Source organism: Crocodylus siamensis, chromosome 3 (genome assembly GCF_052110815.1).
Source record: "Crocodylus siamensis isolate JL-2025a chromosome 3, ASM5211081v1, whole genome shotgun sequence".
In the NCBI taxonomy this organism is placed as follows: domain Eukaryota; kingdom Metazoa; phylum Chordata; order Crocodylia; family Crocodylidae; genus Crocodylus; species Crocodylus siamensis.
The window spans coordinates 141,601,564-141,620,235 of record NC_143397.1 but is presented as its reverse complement, the minus strand read 5'-3'; the positions used below and the strand labels follow the sequence as shown (position 1 = coordinate 141,620,235).

The 18,672-nt window shown below is 43.6% G+C and overlaps 2 protein-coding genes across 2 annotated transcripts in view; one reads left to right on the top strand and one right to left on the bottom strand.

The window, feature by feature from the left end:
- The window catches only part of BPHL (biphenyl hydrolase like), a 31,844-nt gene extending 22,127 nt beyond the window's left edge, over positions 1–9,717 (top strand). The window contains exons 4-7 of the mRNA XM_090039370.1: positions 501–654; positions 3,072–3,200; positions 6,440–6,563; positions 9,457–9,717. Of these exons, the coding sequence (XP_089895496.1) occupies positions 501–654; positions 3,072–3,200; positions 6,440–6,563; positions 9,457–9,550 (501 nt within the window). The 3' untranslated portion in view covers positions 9,551–9,717. The remainder of the gene's footprint in view (positions 1–500; positions 655–3,071; positions 3,201–6,439; positions 6,564–9,456) is intronic.
- A 199-nt stretch (positions 9,718–9,916) lies between these two features.
- Positions 9,917–13,094, bottom strand: LOC149868918 (tubulin beta-1 chain). The gene is made up of 4 exons (XM_090039369.1): positions 12,939–13,094; positions 11,998–12,106; positions 11,594–11,704; positions 9,917–11,207 (listed from the first exon to the last, which is right to left on the bottom strand). Exons 1-4 carry the CDS (start codon positions 12,993–12,995, stop codon positions 10,147–10,149), a joined length of 1,338 nt encoding a protein of 445 aa, XP_089895495.1. The 5' UTR covers positions 12,996–13,094; the 3' UTR covers positions 9,917–10,146.
- Positions 13,095–18,672: the final 5,578 nt, after the last annotated feature.

The following is an 18,672-nucleotide window of genomic DNA, read 5'->3' as shown; positions in this document are numbered from 1 at the left end:
TATGTGTGACTAAAATACCAGAAAGCCATTTGTTTTCCAGATCATATTAACCCTTTAATTTTCTACAGTTCATTGCTAACTTCCTCTCAGGTTTGTCTAAGGTGCTATCATGCACCGTAACACAGCTTCATCTCTACAGCAAAGGTAGTGGTAAACCTACTGAAAACATTTCATCACAGATATTGAATAACACATTTTTTTAAAAGTCATTTTAAAGGTCTTGTTTTCATTATAATTAGCTCAAGCAATGTTTGGGAGAACACATCATTTTCTGTATCCTTAATATAGTCTCTAAGCCTTCCATTGTCTAACAGATACAATGCAGCTGTAGTTTCATTTCAGTTATTCACATTAATTAGAATTCAACTGTATTTGCAATTTCTTCATATGAGTCTGTGTACCATAGCTAGCTTTCAAGAAACATTTGATTGCAGGTAGATAAAACCACTTAGTAGCAAAGACTGGGGATGTTCACTGTAATTTTCTTATACCAATAAAAGGCACTGACGTTTAAGAAGTTCTCAATGCTGGGATGGAGTGATGGTGGAATTACAGCACTCATAGCAGCTGCGAAGTACCCATCTCTTATTCATAAGTTGGTTGTTTGGGGAGCAAACTCCAGTGTCACCAAGGAGGATATTAAACTTTACAACGGTATGGATCAGTTCAGTGAATAAAGGGAAAAAAATCTGAAGGCAAAAAAGTTGGTTTCTTTTTGCACTGTACAGTTGAAAACATGACAAATTAAAAGTAAGCAGCACAGAAAGCAGAAGTGTCCCATGTTTGTAAATACAAGAGTAGATTTAGAATTTAACAAGACCAATTCCCAAGATTTGGGAATCTAGATAAAACTTCTAGATAAAATGAAGTAAAGTTAGGGGAAAGTGTCTCTAGCAATAACAGGTATTTAAAAATGTGCAAACGCTAGATCCTAGCATGTACCTTTTTCCTCTCTAGGCATTTATAGTCTACCACAAAATGCCATGTAAAATTATGGGACCTGAAGAAGAAAGCATTGCATTTAAAAGCTTGTCTAAATCCATCCCATCTGCAAAGTTGGTCTAGTAAAAGATGTCACCTACAAAAATATTTGCCTCTCACATAAAGTTACTAATTTGTTTTAATTCCATTGAAATTCCTTGTAGGGTAGTATCAAAATTTTTGCCAAGTAAAAGGGCACGGGATTTCTGGTTGATTCTACTGTAGTGGTTCTAGTGTTAACTAGTTGTCACTGTTCAACAAAGTGGCAAAGGCAGCCACTGAGTTCGGAAATTCCCTTTTAGCTTTTAATTAATTAAAAACAAACAAACAAAAAAAACCTTAAAACAAGTTAGAAGAGTTCACAGACCAGATTTTCTGTAGATATAAATAACTGTATTAGCACGTAAGCCACTGGATACTGATTTAAAAACCTTCAGAGATTCTACCCAGTGTTTGGAACTGTCTAGTTTACAAGTGAAAGTCTTGTAAATATAAATTGATATCACCCATTTTAAAAAAAAGTTAAAATGTTTACTTGATTTTATATAATTTTTCAGTTAATTTCAGCCAAGAGTTCTTTTTAACTGCATGTACATGAAGAATTCTCTGCTTTTAAGTTTTATTTATTTTTTAAATAAACACAAGTTCTATTTTTGTCCCATGGACCAGTACAGCAAGCTTGCTTATCACTGGGCACATCTACACATGCAATTAATTAGAAGTAATAAACTCCAAAGTAGGCCAGACCCTACAAAGATAGACTGAAGGGCCTGAATCTATTCAGCCTCCACAAGAGAAGACTGAGAGGGGATCTGGTGGCCATCTATAAACTCACCGGGGCGACCAGCGAGAATTGGGGGAGGCTCTGTTCCCCCAGGCGCCACCTGGGATAACAAGGAATAATGGCCACAAATTGACTGAGAGCAGGTTCAGGCTTGATATCCAGAGGCATTACTTAATGGTTAGGGCTGCCAGGCTCTGGAACGGGCTCCCAAGTGAGGTGGTGCTCTCCCCTACCTTGGGGGTCTTCAAGAGGGGGTTGGATAGATATCTGGCTTGGGTATTATGATCCCAGCACTCGTTGCTACCCAGGGCAGGCGTCAGACTTGATGATCTGTTCAGGTCCCTTCCGACCCTAGAAACTACATTGCACTGGAGTTTATTGCTTGCTGGCAGACTGTTTGAACATCCACCTGGGACTGCAGCATGTTGAGCCGAGTCAGAGCAGCCCTGGCCGACGGCGGGAGGTGGTCAGGCTGCCAGCCCAGGGCTGCTCCAACCCAGCTCTGTATGCTGCAGAGGGGTTGGCTGAGGCACAAGGGCTCTCCATCACAGGGCTAGCTTCCAGGCAGCCCCCACATTAAAAACACCCTAGTGTCCCAGGCAGAGGGGAGGGGGAGGAAATGGGGTACACATGGAGAAGAGAGAGAAACCTGGAAAATAAGGGACAAGTAAAGTAAAGTAGAGTTTCAGATTATTTATACAGTTTTATCCAGCATCTAGTAAGTCATAACAACACCATTAAGTATGAGGAAAACAAGAATCTCAAAGATGATGGCAAATGTATCATGATGTCAGCTTCCTGGAATGCCCCTAGTAAAGGCTCCCTTCCAACGAACACTGCGAAATGTGAGAGTTTCCATCCAGGGACTAGAACAGAGTACTGCCTCAAAACTAATGCATCTTGTTAATACCTTATACTTTATTCTCTAAAGATAGCCACATTTTGGGTTGTCATCCTGCAAGATTTGCCTGCACATACCAATGAAGTCCTGAAGGCAGAAGGCATGAAGGTTGAGACCTCTAAACTTCTTCACCTTTATGAGCACAGTAGCCAGGCAGTCATTTAGATCCTAAAATTTAGAAAGGACTCAGCTAAAGATACTTGGATTAGTTTATTTTCATGCTTCTTCCTTTCTGCCCCCACAAATTACTTACATGCCTCAGACAGGATTTTGAATGCAAAATTAAATATTTGTACTTGGATTTAAAGATATCCAAATAGATAAATGGGCATGATCCGTAATCAAATGCAGGTTTAATTTACTGAGTGAAAATGTCTTGAATATATTCAATATCATTTTACACAGCTATCCGAGATGTTTCAAAATGGAGTGAGAAAGTCAGGAAGCCAATGGAAGAAATGTATGGACATGAATATTTTGCCAGAACCTGTGAAGCTTGGGTGGACGGAATATCTCAATTTGCTGAGAAGTCAGGTAGTAAACTGTCTTCTGTGCTAACCTGGAAGGGTTGTATCCATAGAGGGTTTCTGGGTTTAAAAAAAACAAAACATATCTCTCAACAGTACTTTAAGCTTCTGGAAAAAAGAAGACACACATATAGTGTTATAAGCCAGCTCTGACTCACCCTCATAAATTGAGCAGACCCTTTATAAAATGGGAGATGGAAAGGAAGAAAAAACTTCTGTAGATAATTAGCTGATGATTCTCTGGCTTTGCTCGCCACAAACTTAGATACTAAAACATTGCTTTTAAGCAGGCCTTAGGTTTACTTGCGTCCCCTCTTTTACTTGTAGTTAGCCTTTGCTCAAACAGAACAGGAAGACAGCATTGAATTTGTTATATTTTATAGTTGCTGTAGGTAGGAGCTGAGCCTCTTTTTCCAAATAGGTGTCAAGCAATTAATCAGAGAAGGAAACATGGCTTTTCAGACCTTCATAGTTCAAAACCCGCAAAGCAGGTTGCAAGTATAGCCATAAGTTAGGGTCCTAAAATCCAATTACAAGTCACAATTCTTCATCTCAACAGTTTTATTTTAAAATATTAACTCTGAAAATCCCTACCATCTTTCTTACCTCATACAGATCTTTGCAAACAAGACAGGTCCTAAAACCTGAAAAATAGTTTTGTTCCAATTTATAACACAATTATTTTTAAACCACTGAATAGAAATATATCCATGACAGAGCACAAAAGACAAAGAGCTCAAAATTCCTTGCATTTTCCTTTAGTCCTCATACAGAAAATAGTAATAGAGCTAATATTTCTAAGATAGACAACAGGCCTTATATGACTACAAGGAAAATGTTCACTCACATTTTAATCCTTCAAGTCCAGAGACAGATTTGTAAGAGGAATATCAGCTGCTTAGTATGATAACTTTCACCAACTTAGAGGCATCTTACAAGATATAGCCTGGCACTGTTTTTTTTAAAGAAGGACTGTATTTTAAGATAGAAATATAGATGCCTTGGAATATACTAGCTATGAAAGCCAGCCTATCTGCTGCTTGCAGATAACTGCCATCTCCTTTAGAGAGCACAGAATTTTCAACACCTGTGAGATTAAAAATGCCTGTGGCAGAGAGGCCCTCTGGTCAAATAAAAAGATTTAACTGTAATTGAGTCCAAAGTAGATCATTTTCAACACCCACTGAAACTGGTGAAAGCTAGCAGTGCTCAGCACATTGGAGGAGACTTTTTTAGCACTTTGTGCTAAAAGTTGTAAGAAATGCCATAATGGGCCAGACCAATAGTCCATCCAGTCCAGTATCTTGTCTCTGAGAGGGGCAGAAGTAGATGCTATACAGGAAGAGTACTGAACCAGGTATCTCTAGTGATCTGTTCCTTATTCAGTACTCTCCTTAGCATTCACTATTATTAGTTTAGAGATGCCAGAAGAAACATCTTCAGTTGTTCTGTTCAATAGCCATTAAGACATTTATCATCTGTGAATTTATCCAGTCCCTTTTTGAACCTGACTGTGCTATCTGCCTCCATCACCATCTATGGCAAAGAATTCTACAGGTTGCTTAAAAATGCACCATCTCTTCTTAGTTTTAAACCTGCCACCTACTAATTAGGTGACTTGGGTACCCCCCAGTTCTAGTATTCTGGGACTTGGTGAACAACAGGTCCCTGTTCACTTAGTCCACACCCTTCAGGTTTTTATAGACCTCTATCATATCCCCCCCTTGCCGCCTTCTTTCCAAACTGAAGTCTCAGGTTTTTAGGTCATCTGTGAAATGGAGCAGGTGCCTTTTGAATTTAAAATCAGTCATGGTTGTGAAAAAAGTACCAGTAGATGAAAATTACAGTAAAACAAATGAGAACTCCATGACTGTTAAGTAAAAGGAACAAAAACTTCTTAGTAGCCAAATAAAGACTTAACAGAGATCCTGTCTTCCATGAGTAGAAGAGCTAGTGATGCAAACAGCTGTAAAAATAAAGTGCAGCCTCACTGAGCATGTTGACATTAATGAGTTCCACAGAGTTGTGGAACATAGCTGCACAGCTATTAAGGGAGGAAGTGAAGTCTAGTGATCATTGAAGGAGATAGTTGGGCTTATTTTCTGGCTTTGCTGCTGACTATGACCTTAGGCAAATAACTGAAACCTCTGTATTTGCTGTTCTGGAGTTTAATTAACATCAAAATGTGCTTTGAGGTCTTGGGATTAAAATGGTTTTAAGTAAAATGGTGAGTGGGCAAATTTGTAAAGCAAGGGAATACATATAGATAAATGGCTGGAGAAACATTAAAAACTAGCAAGAAGTGAATTGAGAGCTGAGGAAAAGGAGTGAATCTATACACCAGAATTATGCACCAATGCTGGCAATAACAACAAAAAATAGGCTTTAAAGATTGCTTGAGAATCTATAACCTCAAACTATCTTTTTCTCTTCTTTTATGTACCACAAACTCAATTTCAGTAGCAACAGACAAAGCGGGCTAATAAGTGTATCACTAGGGCTGCTAAGTTGTAGTATATATTTGCTGAAGAAAGGGGGTGATATAAAATAGATGAAACGCTTGCTTTATTGAAAAAGCTTAAAATTGCCTAAACAAAAAGTACAGTTGAAGAGGTGTAATATGCATTATAGTTATGCTTGCATGATTAGTAACTTTTGTCTGAATGGTGGTTTTGTATCAAATGGTTGTTTAGTACACAAAGGAATAGTAGTCTTAATGGTAGCTGTTAAAAGCTGATAGCACTGTATATTTTATCTAAATTGTTATGGATACTACAGGTTTAAAAAAAATGTAAGAATCAAGTCAGGTAACCTGTAGCTTGGTAACCACATAACAAACTAGAATAGATTGGGATGGTGCAGACCTCAGAGACTGAAAAGATTAATTATAGACAAGAGATTTATGCCTTATTGAGGATGTGCAAGTAAAAAGTTAAGAAAAATGTGTCAGAAACACTTCAGTGCACTAGCCTGATACATGTTGGTGGTGGTTAGTGAGAAAGTCTATTATTCACTTCACCATGGAGAAAGAAATCTTTGTACTGACCTCTATACGAGGCAGAATAAGTTTGGTACTTACTTATTTCCCTAGAATAATTCTACATTATATTTCCTAGTGGGAACCAGTGGCTAGGAACTGCAATAGAGGCCCCAGCTTCTTAAAGTATTTTCAGCTTTCATTTTCTGTGCATATTTCTTTTAATAAAAAAGCGTGACCTTGACACTTTTTTTAAAAAAAAATTTCAGGTAACATTTGTGAACATTTACTGCCATACATTGTGTGTCCAACACTTATAATACATGGTGGGAAAGACCCTTTGGTACCACAGTTTCACCCAGAATATCTTCACAAGAGCATCCAAGGAGCACGGTGAGTCCTACCACCACAGATCCTTGAAGCATGGTTTTGGAAGGGAAGCAGCAAACACACAGAATATGAAACAGCTTGGCAGCTTGTCCAGGCCTCAGGAGAGCGGGGCATGGCAAATCCTCAGCACGTTATACTACAATTAAAAGAGCCTGCCCTTTTTACTGTATGAACCATGGTTCGACGTGAATAGGAAAGGTGGGCAAAAAGCTAAGTGAAACACAAAAAATAAAGACCATACCCTAACATATATTCAGATGAGTCGACCCCTTGTTCTAAACCATTGTCACCACATTCCTTCTGCCAAATGATACCTGGTAGCTATCCCCCTTCAGCAGAGCTAACCGTGGTTAGTAAAGAGTTGAGCTACACCAGGATTCGAGCAGAACGCTTAGGTATTACCAAATAGCAGTGAATGCTAATATATCTTATACACTGATTTTTTTCCCATTAAGTTTTGTCGTAGGCAGGAGGCAACATTGTCAAAGCTTTTCTTCAAATTTATAAGTGGACTGTGATTATTTTTGGCAGGCAGCAGCCTACAAACATGTCACTACTCACCCTTGCACATGAGGAAAGCCTAGAAGCAACACCCACTTCAGAAACTCAGGAAGCCCTTTGTTGCAGCATGTAGAAAAGCACCTGTTTGTTCTCTTCAGAGAGCATAGTCCCTCAGCTAGTGTTACCATTTTATGATTGCATACATCCAACAGCCCAGACTGGCAGTACAGAGTAGGATTAGGGAAGCAGAAGCCATTTTTATGAAGGGAAAGCAGGGTAAATTCTGTTTATTTATTCTCCATAAGACTTAAGATCAGAATTTACCATCTAAACCCAGTTCCTAAATATACATTCATTCTTCTGTGAGCAATTCGAGATCCAGATGGCATATTGACAGTCATAGGAAAAGCCATTTTTACTACAGGCTGCTCCATTTTCTCCTGTAAACTGTATTTATAATTCCTACTGTTTCCTTAGATTTCAGTGCACTCATTGGTGCTCTGGATGTCCCACAATGTTTAACACTAAATGGGCAAGGATCTCTTTCTGCTGGCCTTTTTTTTAAACATGTTCCAAGGAGGCAGGATTAGAAGAAAGAAATGTCACAGTAACATCTAGGTGAGCTGTTCCAATTCTCTAAAGTGCCATCTCCTGAAGTAAAGATGCTACACTGCACTTTGTCTCTGTGCTCCAGGGCTACCTAGTACTTACACTTCTAGAAAAGGAACTTAGATTAACATAGGGCATTAAGAAGAGGTACGTGGTGCCATACTTTAGTACAGAGAAATTAATTCTCAACCTGTGGGTTATGCAGAGATGTCAGGGTTCAAAACTATGTGGTCCACCTCACATAAATAAATGGGAAGGGAAGTTATGTTCCAATGTGGAAAAGATTGATAACCGTGATATTACCACAGTAAGCTGTTGTGGAAAGCTTAGCATCCCTATTGACTTCCTGCTTTTGCAATCAAATTTTTCTTCCTTTTTAATTTTATATAATGGTAGAAGGCAGCAAGGTTGGGGTTTTTTGACTCAATAATACCATTCAAGTACTGTTCTTTGTAGAGTCAAGGTAAAAAAAAAAAAAAAGCATTTTGGCCTTAGCAGTAAAGTCAATGCATTTACTGCAGTGGTATATATTTGTACATCTACATATCTTTTGTCAGCTTTCAAGACTCCTAGTTTTGTGTACTTTACAGCAAATTCAGTAGTCACGAGGTGCACAAAAACTGAGTAGGTTCACACAATACTGCTCTTTTCCCTAAGACAAAGTAACTTTTATCCTCTACCAAAAGTCACACTGAAGTTATACAAGTATTGCATATGTTCTGACAGAATCTTGTTGTTGAAAAAAGATAAAACCCAGAAAAATTACTTTGTTCAACCAACAGTTATGCAGTAATGCTGAAATATCCATTCTGAAAGCTCAAATCACTTTATATCCAGAAGCATTTTGCACTGGCTCTAAAATTCATGATGGGATGGTCCTAAGCTCTGAACCTATTCACTAAAAACAAAAAAATTAATGTAGTGTAATACAAGAAGGAGCAAGTGGAATCTCCTTAGTATTAAGTGATAAACATTCTAAAGAAGACTGGCATCTTTTTTTTTAAACAAGTCCAGTGTATGGTATGAAGCTCTTTGATGTTTTGAAACGTACCATACCTGAAACTTGTATTATTTAGCCTTATTGTGCACACTCTAAAAATATGAAAAGTTTTAGATAACTTAATTTCAGAACCACTGCTTTTAAGCATATGCTAGTTTGAAGTATAATTCAGTGCAGAAGTTGCCTCATATCAATTTAAGAACTATTAGACTTCCCATGCCAACTAGGCTTTCAGTTTTGGAAGTTTTTTTTTTAGTAATAGTAGCAGTAAAATGAGGGAGAAAAACAAAGCATAGGTCATTATCAGGATTCAGCTGGCATATCTATTCATTCTCACCTACCTTCACCAAGGATGTCATCCACCTTCTATACTCTCCCTCAAGGAAGAAAAAGATCTCCCCTTTCTATGACCACTACACCTAAGCAGAGCTGCTGTGCTCCAGTTAGCAGAAACAGCACTGAGAAGCTTTCTGGAAATTTATGTTAAGACAGCCTGTGAACCAGAATTCTGCTTGGACCAAAAATGTTTTTTATTTCCTTACATGCAAGTTAGTTTTATAGGCAGCACTGGTAACCCTCTTGGATGTTCAACTCAAGAAGTAGCTCAACTAGTTTTTAAATCAAGTACAGACTGGAAGTTGGCTGTTACAGCCAAGTTAACCTGAAAAGCATTTAAGTTAGGGAGTTATTTCAGGTTGGCATTTGTCTAACCAGATCAGAAAGTGGTCCTAAGCAATTTGCTTGTCAATGCATTCAACAGAGTTCATGACTTTGAATCTTTTTCAGGCTGCTTGTGATACCAGAAGGCAAGCACAATCTACACTTGCGCTTTGCAGAGGAATTCAACACAGAAGTGGAAAAATTCCTAGCAGAAGCCTGACAGATGAAGTCCATCCAAGGTTGATTTCATATATTGCATGTCTGCCTTTATTATCCAGCCATCCCCAAACATGTCACGTACTGTTTGATTCCCCTTTCTGAGAAATTGTGGAGAGAGTTTCAGCCATGTTTATAGTTATGTTTTAATAAAAAGTTAGACTCATGAAACATCTGCCGAGTGAAATGCAGGCTACAGAACTGCTTTTGTCTGAGGATGGAATGGGAGGTGGTGGAAAAGGGGAACTGAGAGGCATTATAACTCAACAAGACAACTGTGGTGCAAGGGTTTTGAAGGGAGAAGAGATGGAAAAAGATTTATGTAAAGTTAGCATCAATACCAGTTTTAAAGAAAGTGAGACAGCAGACATAATATAGAACACATGCCTTTATATGTGATCTTGAAATTGAATTAAACACAAGAGCCATCATAATAAACTTGACTTCAAAAACTGTTACACTGAGGTCCTTGTTAAGGTTACACATGGTTGACAGGATAATTAAGTACACTGCAACAGAGAACATGCTTCAGTCACCACTAACAGAAGTCATTCGGTACACATGCCTGCTTTACTGGAGTCCCTCTTACAAACAGTAACCTTAGGCTTCATCCTCCTCACCTTCCTCTTCAAATTCACCTTGCTCATCAGCAGTGGCATCTTGGTATTGCTGGTATTCGGAGACCAGGTCGTTCATGTTGCTCTCGGCCTCCGTGAACTCCATCTCATCCATGCCCTCGCCTGTGTACCAGTGCAAGAAGGCCTTACGCCGGAACATGGCCGTGAACTGCTCCGAGATCCTCTTGAACAGCTCCTGAATGGCTGTGCTGTTCCCGATGAAGGTAGCAGACATCTTGAGGCCTCGCGGGGGGATGTCGCAGACAGCCGTCTTGACATTGTTGGGGATCCACTCAACAAAGTAGCTGCTGTTCTTGTTCTGGACATTGAGCATCTGCTCATCCACCTCCTTCATGGACATGCGGCCCCGGAAGATGGCGGCCACCGTCAGGTAGCGGCCGTGCCGCGGGTCACAGGCCGCCATCATGTTCTTAGAATCGAACATCTGCTGCGTCAGCTCCGGCACCGTCAGGGCACGGTACTGCTGGCTGCCACGGCTCGTCAGCGGGGCAAACCCCGGCATGAAGAAGTGCAGGCGGGGGAAAGGTACCATGTTGACAGCCAGCTTGCGCAGGTCAGCGTTCAGCTGGCCGGGGAACCGCAGACAGGTTGTCACGCCGCTCATGGTGGCCGACACCAAGTGGTTGAGGTCCCCGTAGGTGGGGGTCGTGAGTTTCAGCGTGCGGAAGCAAATGTCATACAGGGCCTCATTGTCAATGCAGTAGGTTTCATCCGTGTTCTCCACCAACTGGTGGACAGACAGGGTGGCGTTGTAGGGCTCCACTACTGTGTCGGACACCTTGGGTGAGGGCATGACACTGAAGGTGTTCATGATGCGGTCCGGGTACTCCTCCCTGATCTTGCTGATGAGGAGCGTGCCCATCCCCGAGCCCGTGCCACCACCCAGCGAGTGAGTCAACTGGAAGCCCTGCAGGCAATCGCAGCTTTCCGACTCCTTCCTCACCACATCCAGGACGGAGTCCACCAGCTCAGCTCCTTCTGTGTAGTGGCCCTTTGCCCAGTTGTTTCCGGCACCACTCTGACCTAGAAGGCACAATGGAAAGATGCTATTTTAGTCACTAGTCTGGAGACACAAAAGCTACACCTTCATAATCTGTTTAGGATGCTGTGTAAGATAAGAAAAGCATTTAAGCCTACTTATTAAGCAGGGGAGATTAAGATTAAGTCAGTCTAGTAAACGGAATCTCGTGCATACCGTACCTTAGTTTGTGTTTGGACACTTTAAGTCTCCAAGTTAAAAGGATGAATTGTTCCTTTAAGTGTCACACATAATAAGACAGATAGGGCATCCCCAATGTGTGAGAACAAGAGAGATGAATGTCAATACATCTACTATGGTATTTCAGAGTAATCGCATTAAGGAAAAAAGCATGACACTGGTATGTCTAGCTGTCCAGAATATGACATACCAAAAACAAAGTTGTCAGGTCTGAAGATCTGCCCAAAAGGTCCAGATCTGACCGAGTCCATTGTGCCAGGCTCCAAGTCAACAAGGATTGCACGGGGCACGAACTTGTTACCTGTGGGAAGAACAAAACCTGGTGTTAGAACCATAATCAGCAGCTATTTAATAAGAGAGCCACTGTACTCCCAATGTAATGCACTGGCTGGGGTGGGGGATAGGGGAGAGGTGGAAAGAGAGACTGCTGCAGTGTAGAGCATTATTCAGCAGAGTCACGCTGAAGGGAACTGGATCCATTAGACAAAGAACCAGTAGTGGCTGGGGCGTTCCTTTGCATCAGCTCTGCTAGCTGTAATGAGCTGGTACCTGGCTGGTTGCAAGAGTCTGAAAAATTAAAAGGCATGCAATTACCAGCGGCCTCATTGTAGTACACGTTGATCCTTTCCAGCTGCAGGTCACTGTCCCCATGGTAGCTGCCGGTGGGGTCGATGCCGTGCTCGTCACTGATCACCTCCCAGAACTAGAACACAAGCGGGGGGGCAGGAGGGAAGCAGGGAGGGCAGTTATCATGGGAGGAGGCAGGCTGCTAGCAGTGCCTATACCCACACGTGGCCGGCACGCCTTGTTACTGCTCTACGCCTGCACCCGCAATCTTAGCACTGTTGCCTAATCAATGAGACAGCACAGAGAGGCGTTTCCCCAGCAGCAGCAACTGCTGTGGTGGCCAACGTGCAGCACTGCCATGAAAGAGACGAGCAAAGACCAGAGCCTGAAAATGAGGGAGAGCTACTAGAGATATACAGGGCATGGGAAACATGGGTGTGTCCTTTTCAGCACCCATCACGCAAACTAGACCGCTGCTTCCCAACGCTTTAGGATTGAGGGCACCCACCACTGGCTAGACTCAAGGCACCCCGGGGAAACGCCAGCTCATTTTTCCCACTGGCTTTTTAACTGCGGAGGATTTGGGGCAGGGAAGGAAAACACACACACACACACACACAGTTGTGCTGTGGCAGACATCTTGCAAAGCCTTCATGTGACAGGCATTGCGGATGCCTGGGGAAATCTCTTAGCCATATTTGCCACCCCAAAAAAAGGGGCTGCAGCTTCCTGCCCCAGAACCACTGGGCAAGGCACCGTCTTTTGCTCCTGCTTGGAGTAGGGGGCTGGGCTAGGCCCCTTCCACCCCAATTTTTCCCCCACCCCAAATGTGTACGATGCAGCGCAGGGAGAGCCCCCCGCCCTGCGCAGAGGACGAGGCAGCTGCCGCGAGGTGCCAGCGGGGAAGGAGCCAGGCTGCCCAGCCCCCAGGGGCTCGGCTGGGCGCAGGGGTAGCTGCAAGGGCTCACCTTGGCGCCGATCTGGTTGCCGCACTGGCCGGCCTGGATGTGCACGATCTCCCGCATGGCTGCTGCTCCGCGCACCGGCACCGCACCGCACCGCACCGATCCTACCCAACCCAGCCCTGCCCAGTAGCTGCAGGCGCCGCGCCCCGGATCCCGCTTTATATAGGAGCCCGCCGGCCCCGCCCCCTCGCGCCCCGCTCCGCCAACGGGAGGCGGGTGAGGTAATGCGGGGCGGGGCGGCGGAGCCAATGGGCGCGCGGCGCCGGCGGGGCGGGGCTGCGGCATTGTCTGTGGCGCGGGGAGCAGCGCGGGGCTCCTGGGCGCCCGGGGGGCGGCAGCGGGGCCGTGGCCTCGGGGCTGGGGCCGGCGCTGCCCCGGGGCCGGGCGCGGGGCGGGAGGCCGCGGCTCGGCCTCCTTTGTTCCCTCCCGCGTCGCACCGGCTGGAGCACCGCAGGAGGCGGAGCCTGGCGGGCGCTGCACTGCGCTGGCCCAGCCCTGCCACTCCTCTGCGCTGCGGCTGGGCCCAGCCCGCCCTCCGCCCGGGCCTACGGCCCAGGAGCCAGCTCTGGGGGCCCGGCGGGCTGACTGCATGCGGCGATGGCAGCCCCAAGTTGCCTCCACCTGGGGTTGCCTTCGTTTGCATTTGCACCAACTGGCTTTGCTGGTCTCTGGCTTCTTCTCTGTTCCTTTCAGGAAGAGTGCCCACCAACTGCAGACACTTCCTGACGGATGGTGTGTATACCCAAAAGCTGGCAAAGAAGAATGGTCTAATAAAAGATATTGGATTTACCCAAACAGCCTCATCTGCCGCTGTCCTTAGAGCAACATGGCTGCAACCTACACCTATGCACTGGGATCAGGCTGTGTGCACTGGACCTAGCTTGCAGAGCCAAGGCCCATGGGGAGCCCCGCAGGCTCAGTGACAAGGATTTGGGGCCAGATCTGGTCTGTGGGTCAGGGATTGGGCACCCCCTGGTTAAGCTATAAGCATATGAAATGCAGAGGGCTTTGGGGGAAATTTCTGGAGACAAAAACCAGCCAGCATGCTGAAAACTTCTCATCTGTTGGGAAATATGTTGCATAGAATAAAAACCCTCCTACTTGTTCCAGATTCTTCAACCCAGTCAAACTTTGGGCTGTCGCATGCTGCTGCAGCTCTGGTTAGATATTTCCCCTCATTGATCTAGCAGTTTTCATACAAAGGATGCATATGTATATGTATATATAGAGGCACATGTGGTGATTCACTAACTCTCACAAAGTAAGCAATGGCCAGTCATTACTAGAACCCAAGTCTCTTTAATACTCCTCCTATACAAGCAGCAATAGATTTCTCTTACTACTATATGTAAGAGTGGTGTAGCCATTTTGGTCCAGAAATTGTGTGAGGCAAGGAATTTTGAGGGATCATTTGTGTAGGTGGGATAAAGTTAAACAAGTTAATGCATTGGAAGCTTGTTGCAATTATGCTCTCTCAAGTGGAACATGATACAGCATTAATTTGTACAGATCCAACAGGTCTACAGAAGACCTTCCTTGTACATCCAGTATCTGATTTAACCACAGTGATGCAAATCACTGAACTGGTCTGGTTTACCAGCCAAATAAAACACTGCTGCAACTGATCACAACTGTGTGCGAATGCCCAAATGTTAAAGAAAAAAAATCCAAGCATTTTGTCCACGCAACAGAAAGTGATCACAGCTCCCCAGGTGGGTAGAACCGGCCACTGTTCTGAGAACATCTGACTTCAACACCCAAACAACAGATTGTTTTCCTGGATAAATTACATTCATTCATAATAATTTGTACAAAGCACACACCCCTTCCCATTTTGATTTTTAGTGGTTTAGCTTCACCATGCTAATTAAGACAGGAAAAGCATTTGGTAGTTTTTGATTTTTTCAAAATATTTACAGCAGCAGGTAACTTTTTTAAAATGAGAAATTATATAAATATTGTTCTAAAACCCAGAACCCACCATTTTTCAGTACAGATTATTCTCACATTCCATGGACAAGTGACTTGGGGGAAGACAGGGGGGCAGGATCAAGTGACCTGGATGTGACAACATTAGATCTAGTGCATTTTTTTTCATCATAGAGCAGTGCTAAATTGGAGTGAAGGTGCTAGATGAGAGTGCATGCTATTTTACTGCTACCTTCAAATAGCTTCCAGTTCATGCAGGGTTGACACAATTTACTGCTTTCAAGGTGAAGAGGTCAGCTCTTTATATGTCCAGGACAAATTAGGATGCTTTTGCTTGACAGCAGAGGCAGTTGTTGTTCTCCAGCAATGCAACACTTTTACAGGCAATGCTGTCAAACCACAGATGCAAAGCCTTCATCCTGCACAAGTCCCATCAGGCCAGGTCTTCATCATGGAAATTGCTAGCAAAAGAATTTATACCAGTATGCGTGTTGTACAGTGCTTTTTGCTAGGAGGAGTCTCTAACAGTTCAGAACTAGGATGGCTTCCTTTCTAGCTAGGTCTGCTCTGTTTAGGCACAACATAAACTGTCCAGCTTCCTGCCAATTAGATTTCCACTTCTCAGCTTCCTCACTCACAAACCAGCATTCCTATATTAGATATTTCACCTCTCTTTTTTCTACCCTCTCCCATTGCACCCCATGGAACTAAAGTTATTTGATGATACAAGACTGCGGAGAGATTTAAACATGGCATAACCACCCTCAGATTTGTTTGAAACAGCCTGAATGAATAGGCCAAATATTCCCCTGAATATTCCCCTTTATTTATTGTGTACAAAATACAGAATGATTTTTCATTTAAATTGACAATGAATGTTCCAGAAACTATAACTGGTTTAAAAAACTGGGAACAGATTTGCAGTCATTGCAGATTCAAAGTAGACCTGGAGGCAGGCACAGGGCAGGAAGGTAGGAGAGCTATTACAACACCTTCATGTTGCAGTAGTTTTCCAGTTACAGTATCTGGATTAACTATTCTTTTGCAATTGTAACAACTAGAAAGTTGTCAAGTTGGGCCCATGCAAGCTAATAAGTAACTTGGTAACACAGCATAGCAGGAGGTGGAGGCAAGTATGGAAGCAGTTAGGCACAGCACAATTGGTTACATATTATGCTAGATGTATTCATTTTGTATGTGTTGAAAACAAAAACATACAAGGAGTCACCTTACTGTTCACCTGCAAGGGATGGGACATTGCTTAGTGGGTGGAGAGCAGAACTAGGAGTCAACCCTTCTGAATTTTGTCCCCATCTCTTTCACTGGCTTACTGTGACCATAGACAAATCACTGAGGTCCAAATTTTCAACAATGGCCACTGCTCTACTGAGACTTCCTCCTACAAAGCTAGAGGTCTTCTAGGAAAGGACTGTCTAACTGGAGGCCCACAAGGGGCCAGTATGCAGTCCATAAGCCCCTGCAGCCCCCTCTCCCACTGCTGTGCACCAGGGGAGGGGAAAGGGGCAGTGGTGGTGTGTTAAGGTGGACAGCCCTGTTGTAGGACAGTGGTTACCATAGGCTCTTTTTTGCCATGGCAAGCCAGAATGGCCTGGCTTGGGTCCAATATAACCCAATTCTAGGATCTGGTTGCTGCTGGTTCTCACTGCTGTGGGGCTATGGCATGAGCAAGAGTCTCCTGTCACCAAATCCACCTGCCTGCAATGAAGGTAAAGCCCCCAGTGCCAAATATCACCAAACCCCCCATATCTGTGGGTTGGATTCAGTGGCTTTGCAGGCCACAGATTCAGCACATGGGCTGTTGGTTGCTGACCCCTGTTTGAAGAGCCTCTGGGGCAGGTTCTCACTGTAGCTGTATATATTCTCAGATCTGCCTTTGCCACTTGTGTGATTTTGTTTGTGGGGGCACACCCACAGAATTATGATTGCACAGAGATCTTTCCATCAATTCAAGAACAGGCTTTTCTGGAACATAGAACCTATTTTCTACAATGCTGAGCCATGGGCAGATGAACTTAATACCTATAGGTACCTACCTATTCAAACTGTATATTTACTGCTACAGCTAGAGGGTAAAGTGTTTACCTAGTTTGTCAAGATAAGAATGTCAGTCCCATGAGAGTAGGCTGTTTGTGAAAGACTTTTTAAGGAGACAACTTGCTGCAGTGGGTAGAACATGAGCCAGGCAACCTGCATTATATTCCCAGATCTGCTTTTGAAACCTTGGCCAATTCAGTCTTCTCAACCTCTCTGTATCTGATTCCTAATATTTACAAATTGTAGTAGGAGTTAGGGGCTAGACAACAAAGGAGAATTTCTGGTCATGTGCAGAAGAGTCCTTTTGTAAGCAATTAAGGTGTTTTAATGACAGAAGCTAGGGGCTTGTCTACATCACATTGATGACAAGTCCTGACAGCAAAGTATTCAAGGATGCTTTGTCTACCCATGTCCACTGACAGACTCCAAACCCAGAAGCAACACTGTGAGGATGTTCCAGGTTCATCCTCAGTGGTCCACTCACTGCTGGGGCTTGCTACAGCCACTGTCGTATAACAGGCCCCTAGAGGTTGACAGTCTGTAAACCCCTTCAGGGTCAGGTGAGTGGGAGTCTTGAGAATCTAAATTATAGTGTTAGGTAATTCAGGTCTACTTAAATCCCTTTGATCTAACCTGGACTTTAAACAATGGGATTCTGAATTTAAGTCCACATTTAAATGCCTAATAACTGGCCTAATTCTCTAGGGCAAGTGGACTCGGCATCCAGAACCATGTCATCCAGCACAAGTCCAAAAATTTGGCAGCAGGCAAATATTTGCCATTCTCCTACTGCTAAGTTCCTGGACCCATGCGGAGCTCCAGAGGCTGGACAGAATGGCTTTGCATGCTAGAGGGGACACAGAGTGGTGTGGGGCCCAATCCCAGCATATGAGACATAGGGAAGGAAGTGTGGATCCCAAGCCTAGTGTGTGGGGCCTGATCCCTATGGATGGGGCCAGGTGGAGGTGATGTGGGGCCTGATCCCAGTGTAAGGGGCCAAGCAGGGGTGGTGTGGGCTCCAATCCTCATGCATGAGGATGAGTGGGAGTAGCACAGGGCCAGATTCTAGCACAAGGGGCTGACACAGGGCCCAATCTGGGCCATGCAGGGGTTGGCTGAGATCATGTGGGGTTTCATCCTGGCACACAGACTAGCCCCATGCCACTCATCTGGCCTACAAGGATAAAAAATTGAGCACCACTGTTCTAGTGACCCAAGGACCTAGCAGCACCCATATCAAAGCCTTTTTAGACTTTTTAAATATGGATTTAGGAGCCTAACTTTTTACATGCATATATAAAATCCTGGCTATAGACTTTATTTAGATAGCAATGATTAGTCCCCATCCCATATCTACTATAACTGCACAAGCATTCTTGGATGTTACAGAGCCGCAGTGCCCTGCCCACACATTTCATGGGTGTGCCCACACACTTCTCTCCATTGAAAACCTGCCTGAGACTATGACATTCAGTCTGGTCTCATACTGAATCAAATTCCACCTTCAGCTGTTTCCTAGGCAACCAGTCCCTCTCCATGTGTCTATATAAGGAGGAAGGGAATGCAAGCTACATTTTCACTTGGGCAATTATTTGGGCAAATATATGCAAGCTATATTTTCACTTGGGCAATTATTTCAATAGGTTGAAAAAATAATTGTAGATATGCAAATAAGAAAACCGGTGCAACATGGGCATCAGACCAAATGTTTGGCTATGGTTTATCCTCCTGAGCACACATACACAAGAGAAGA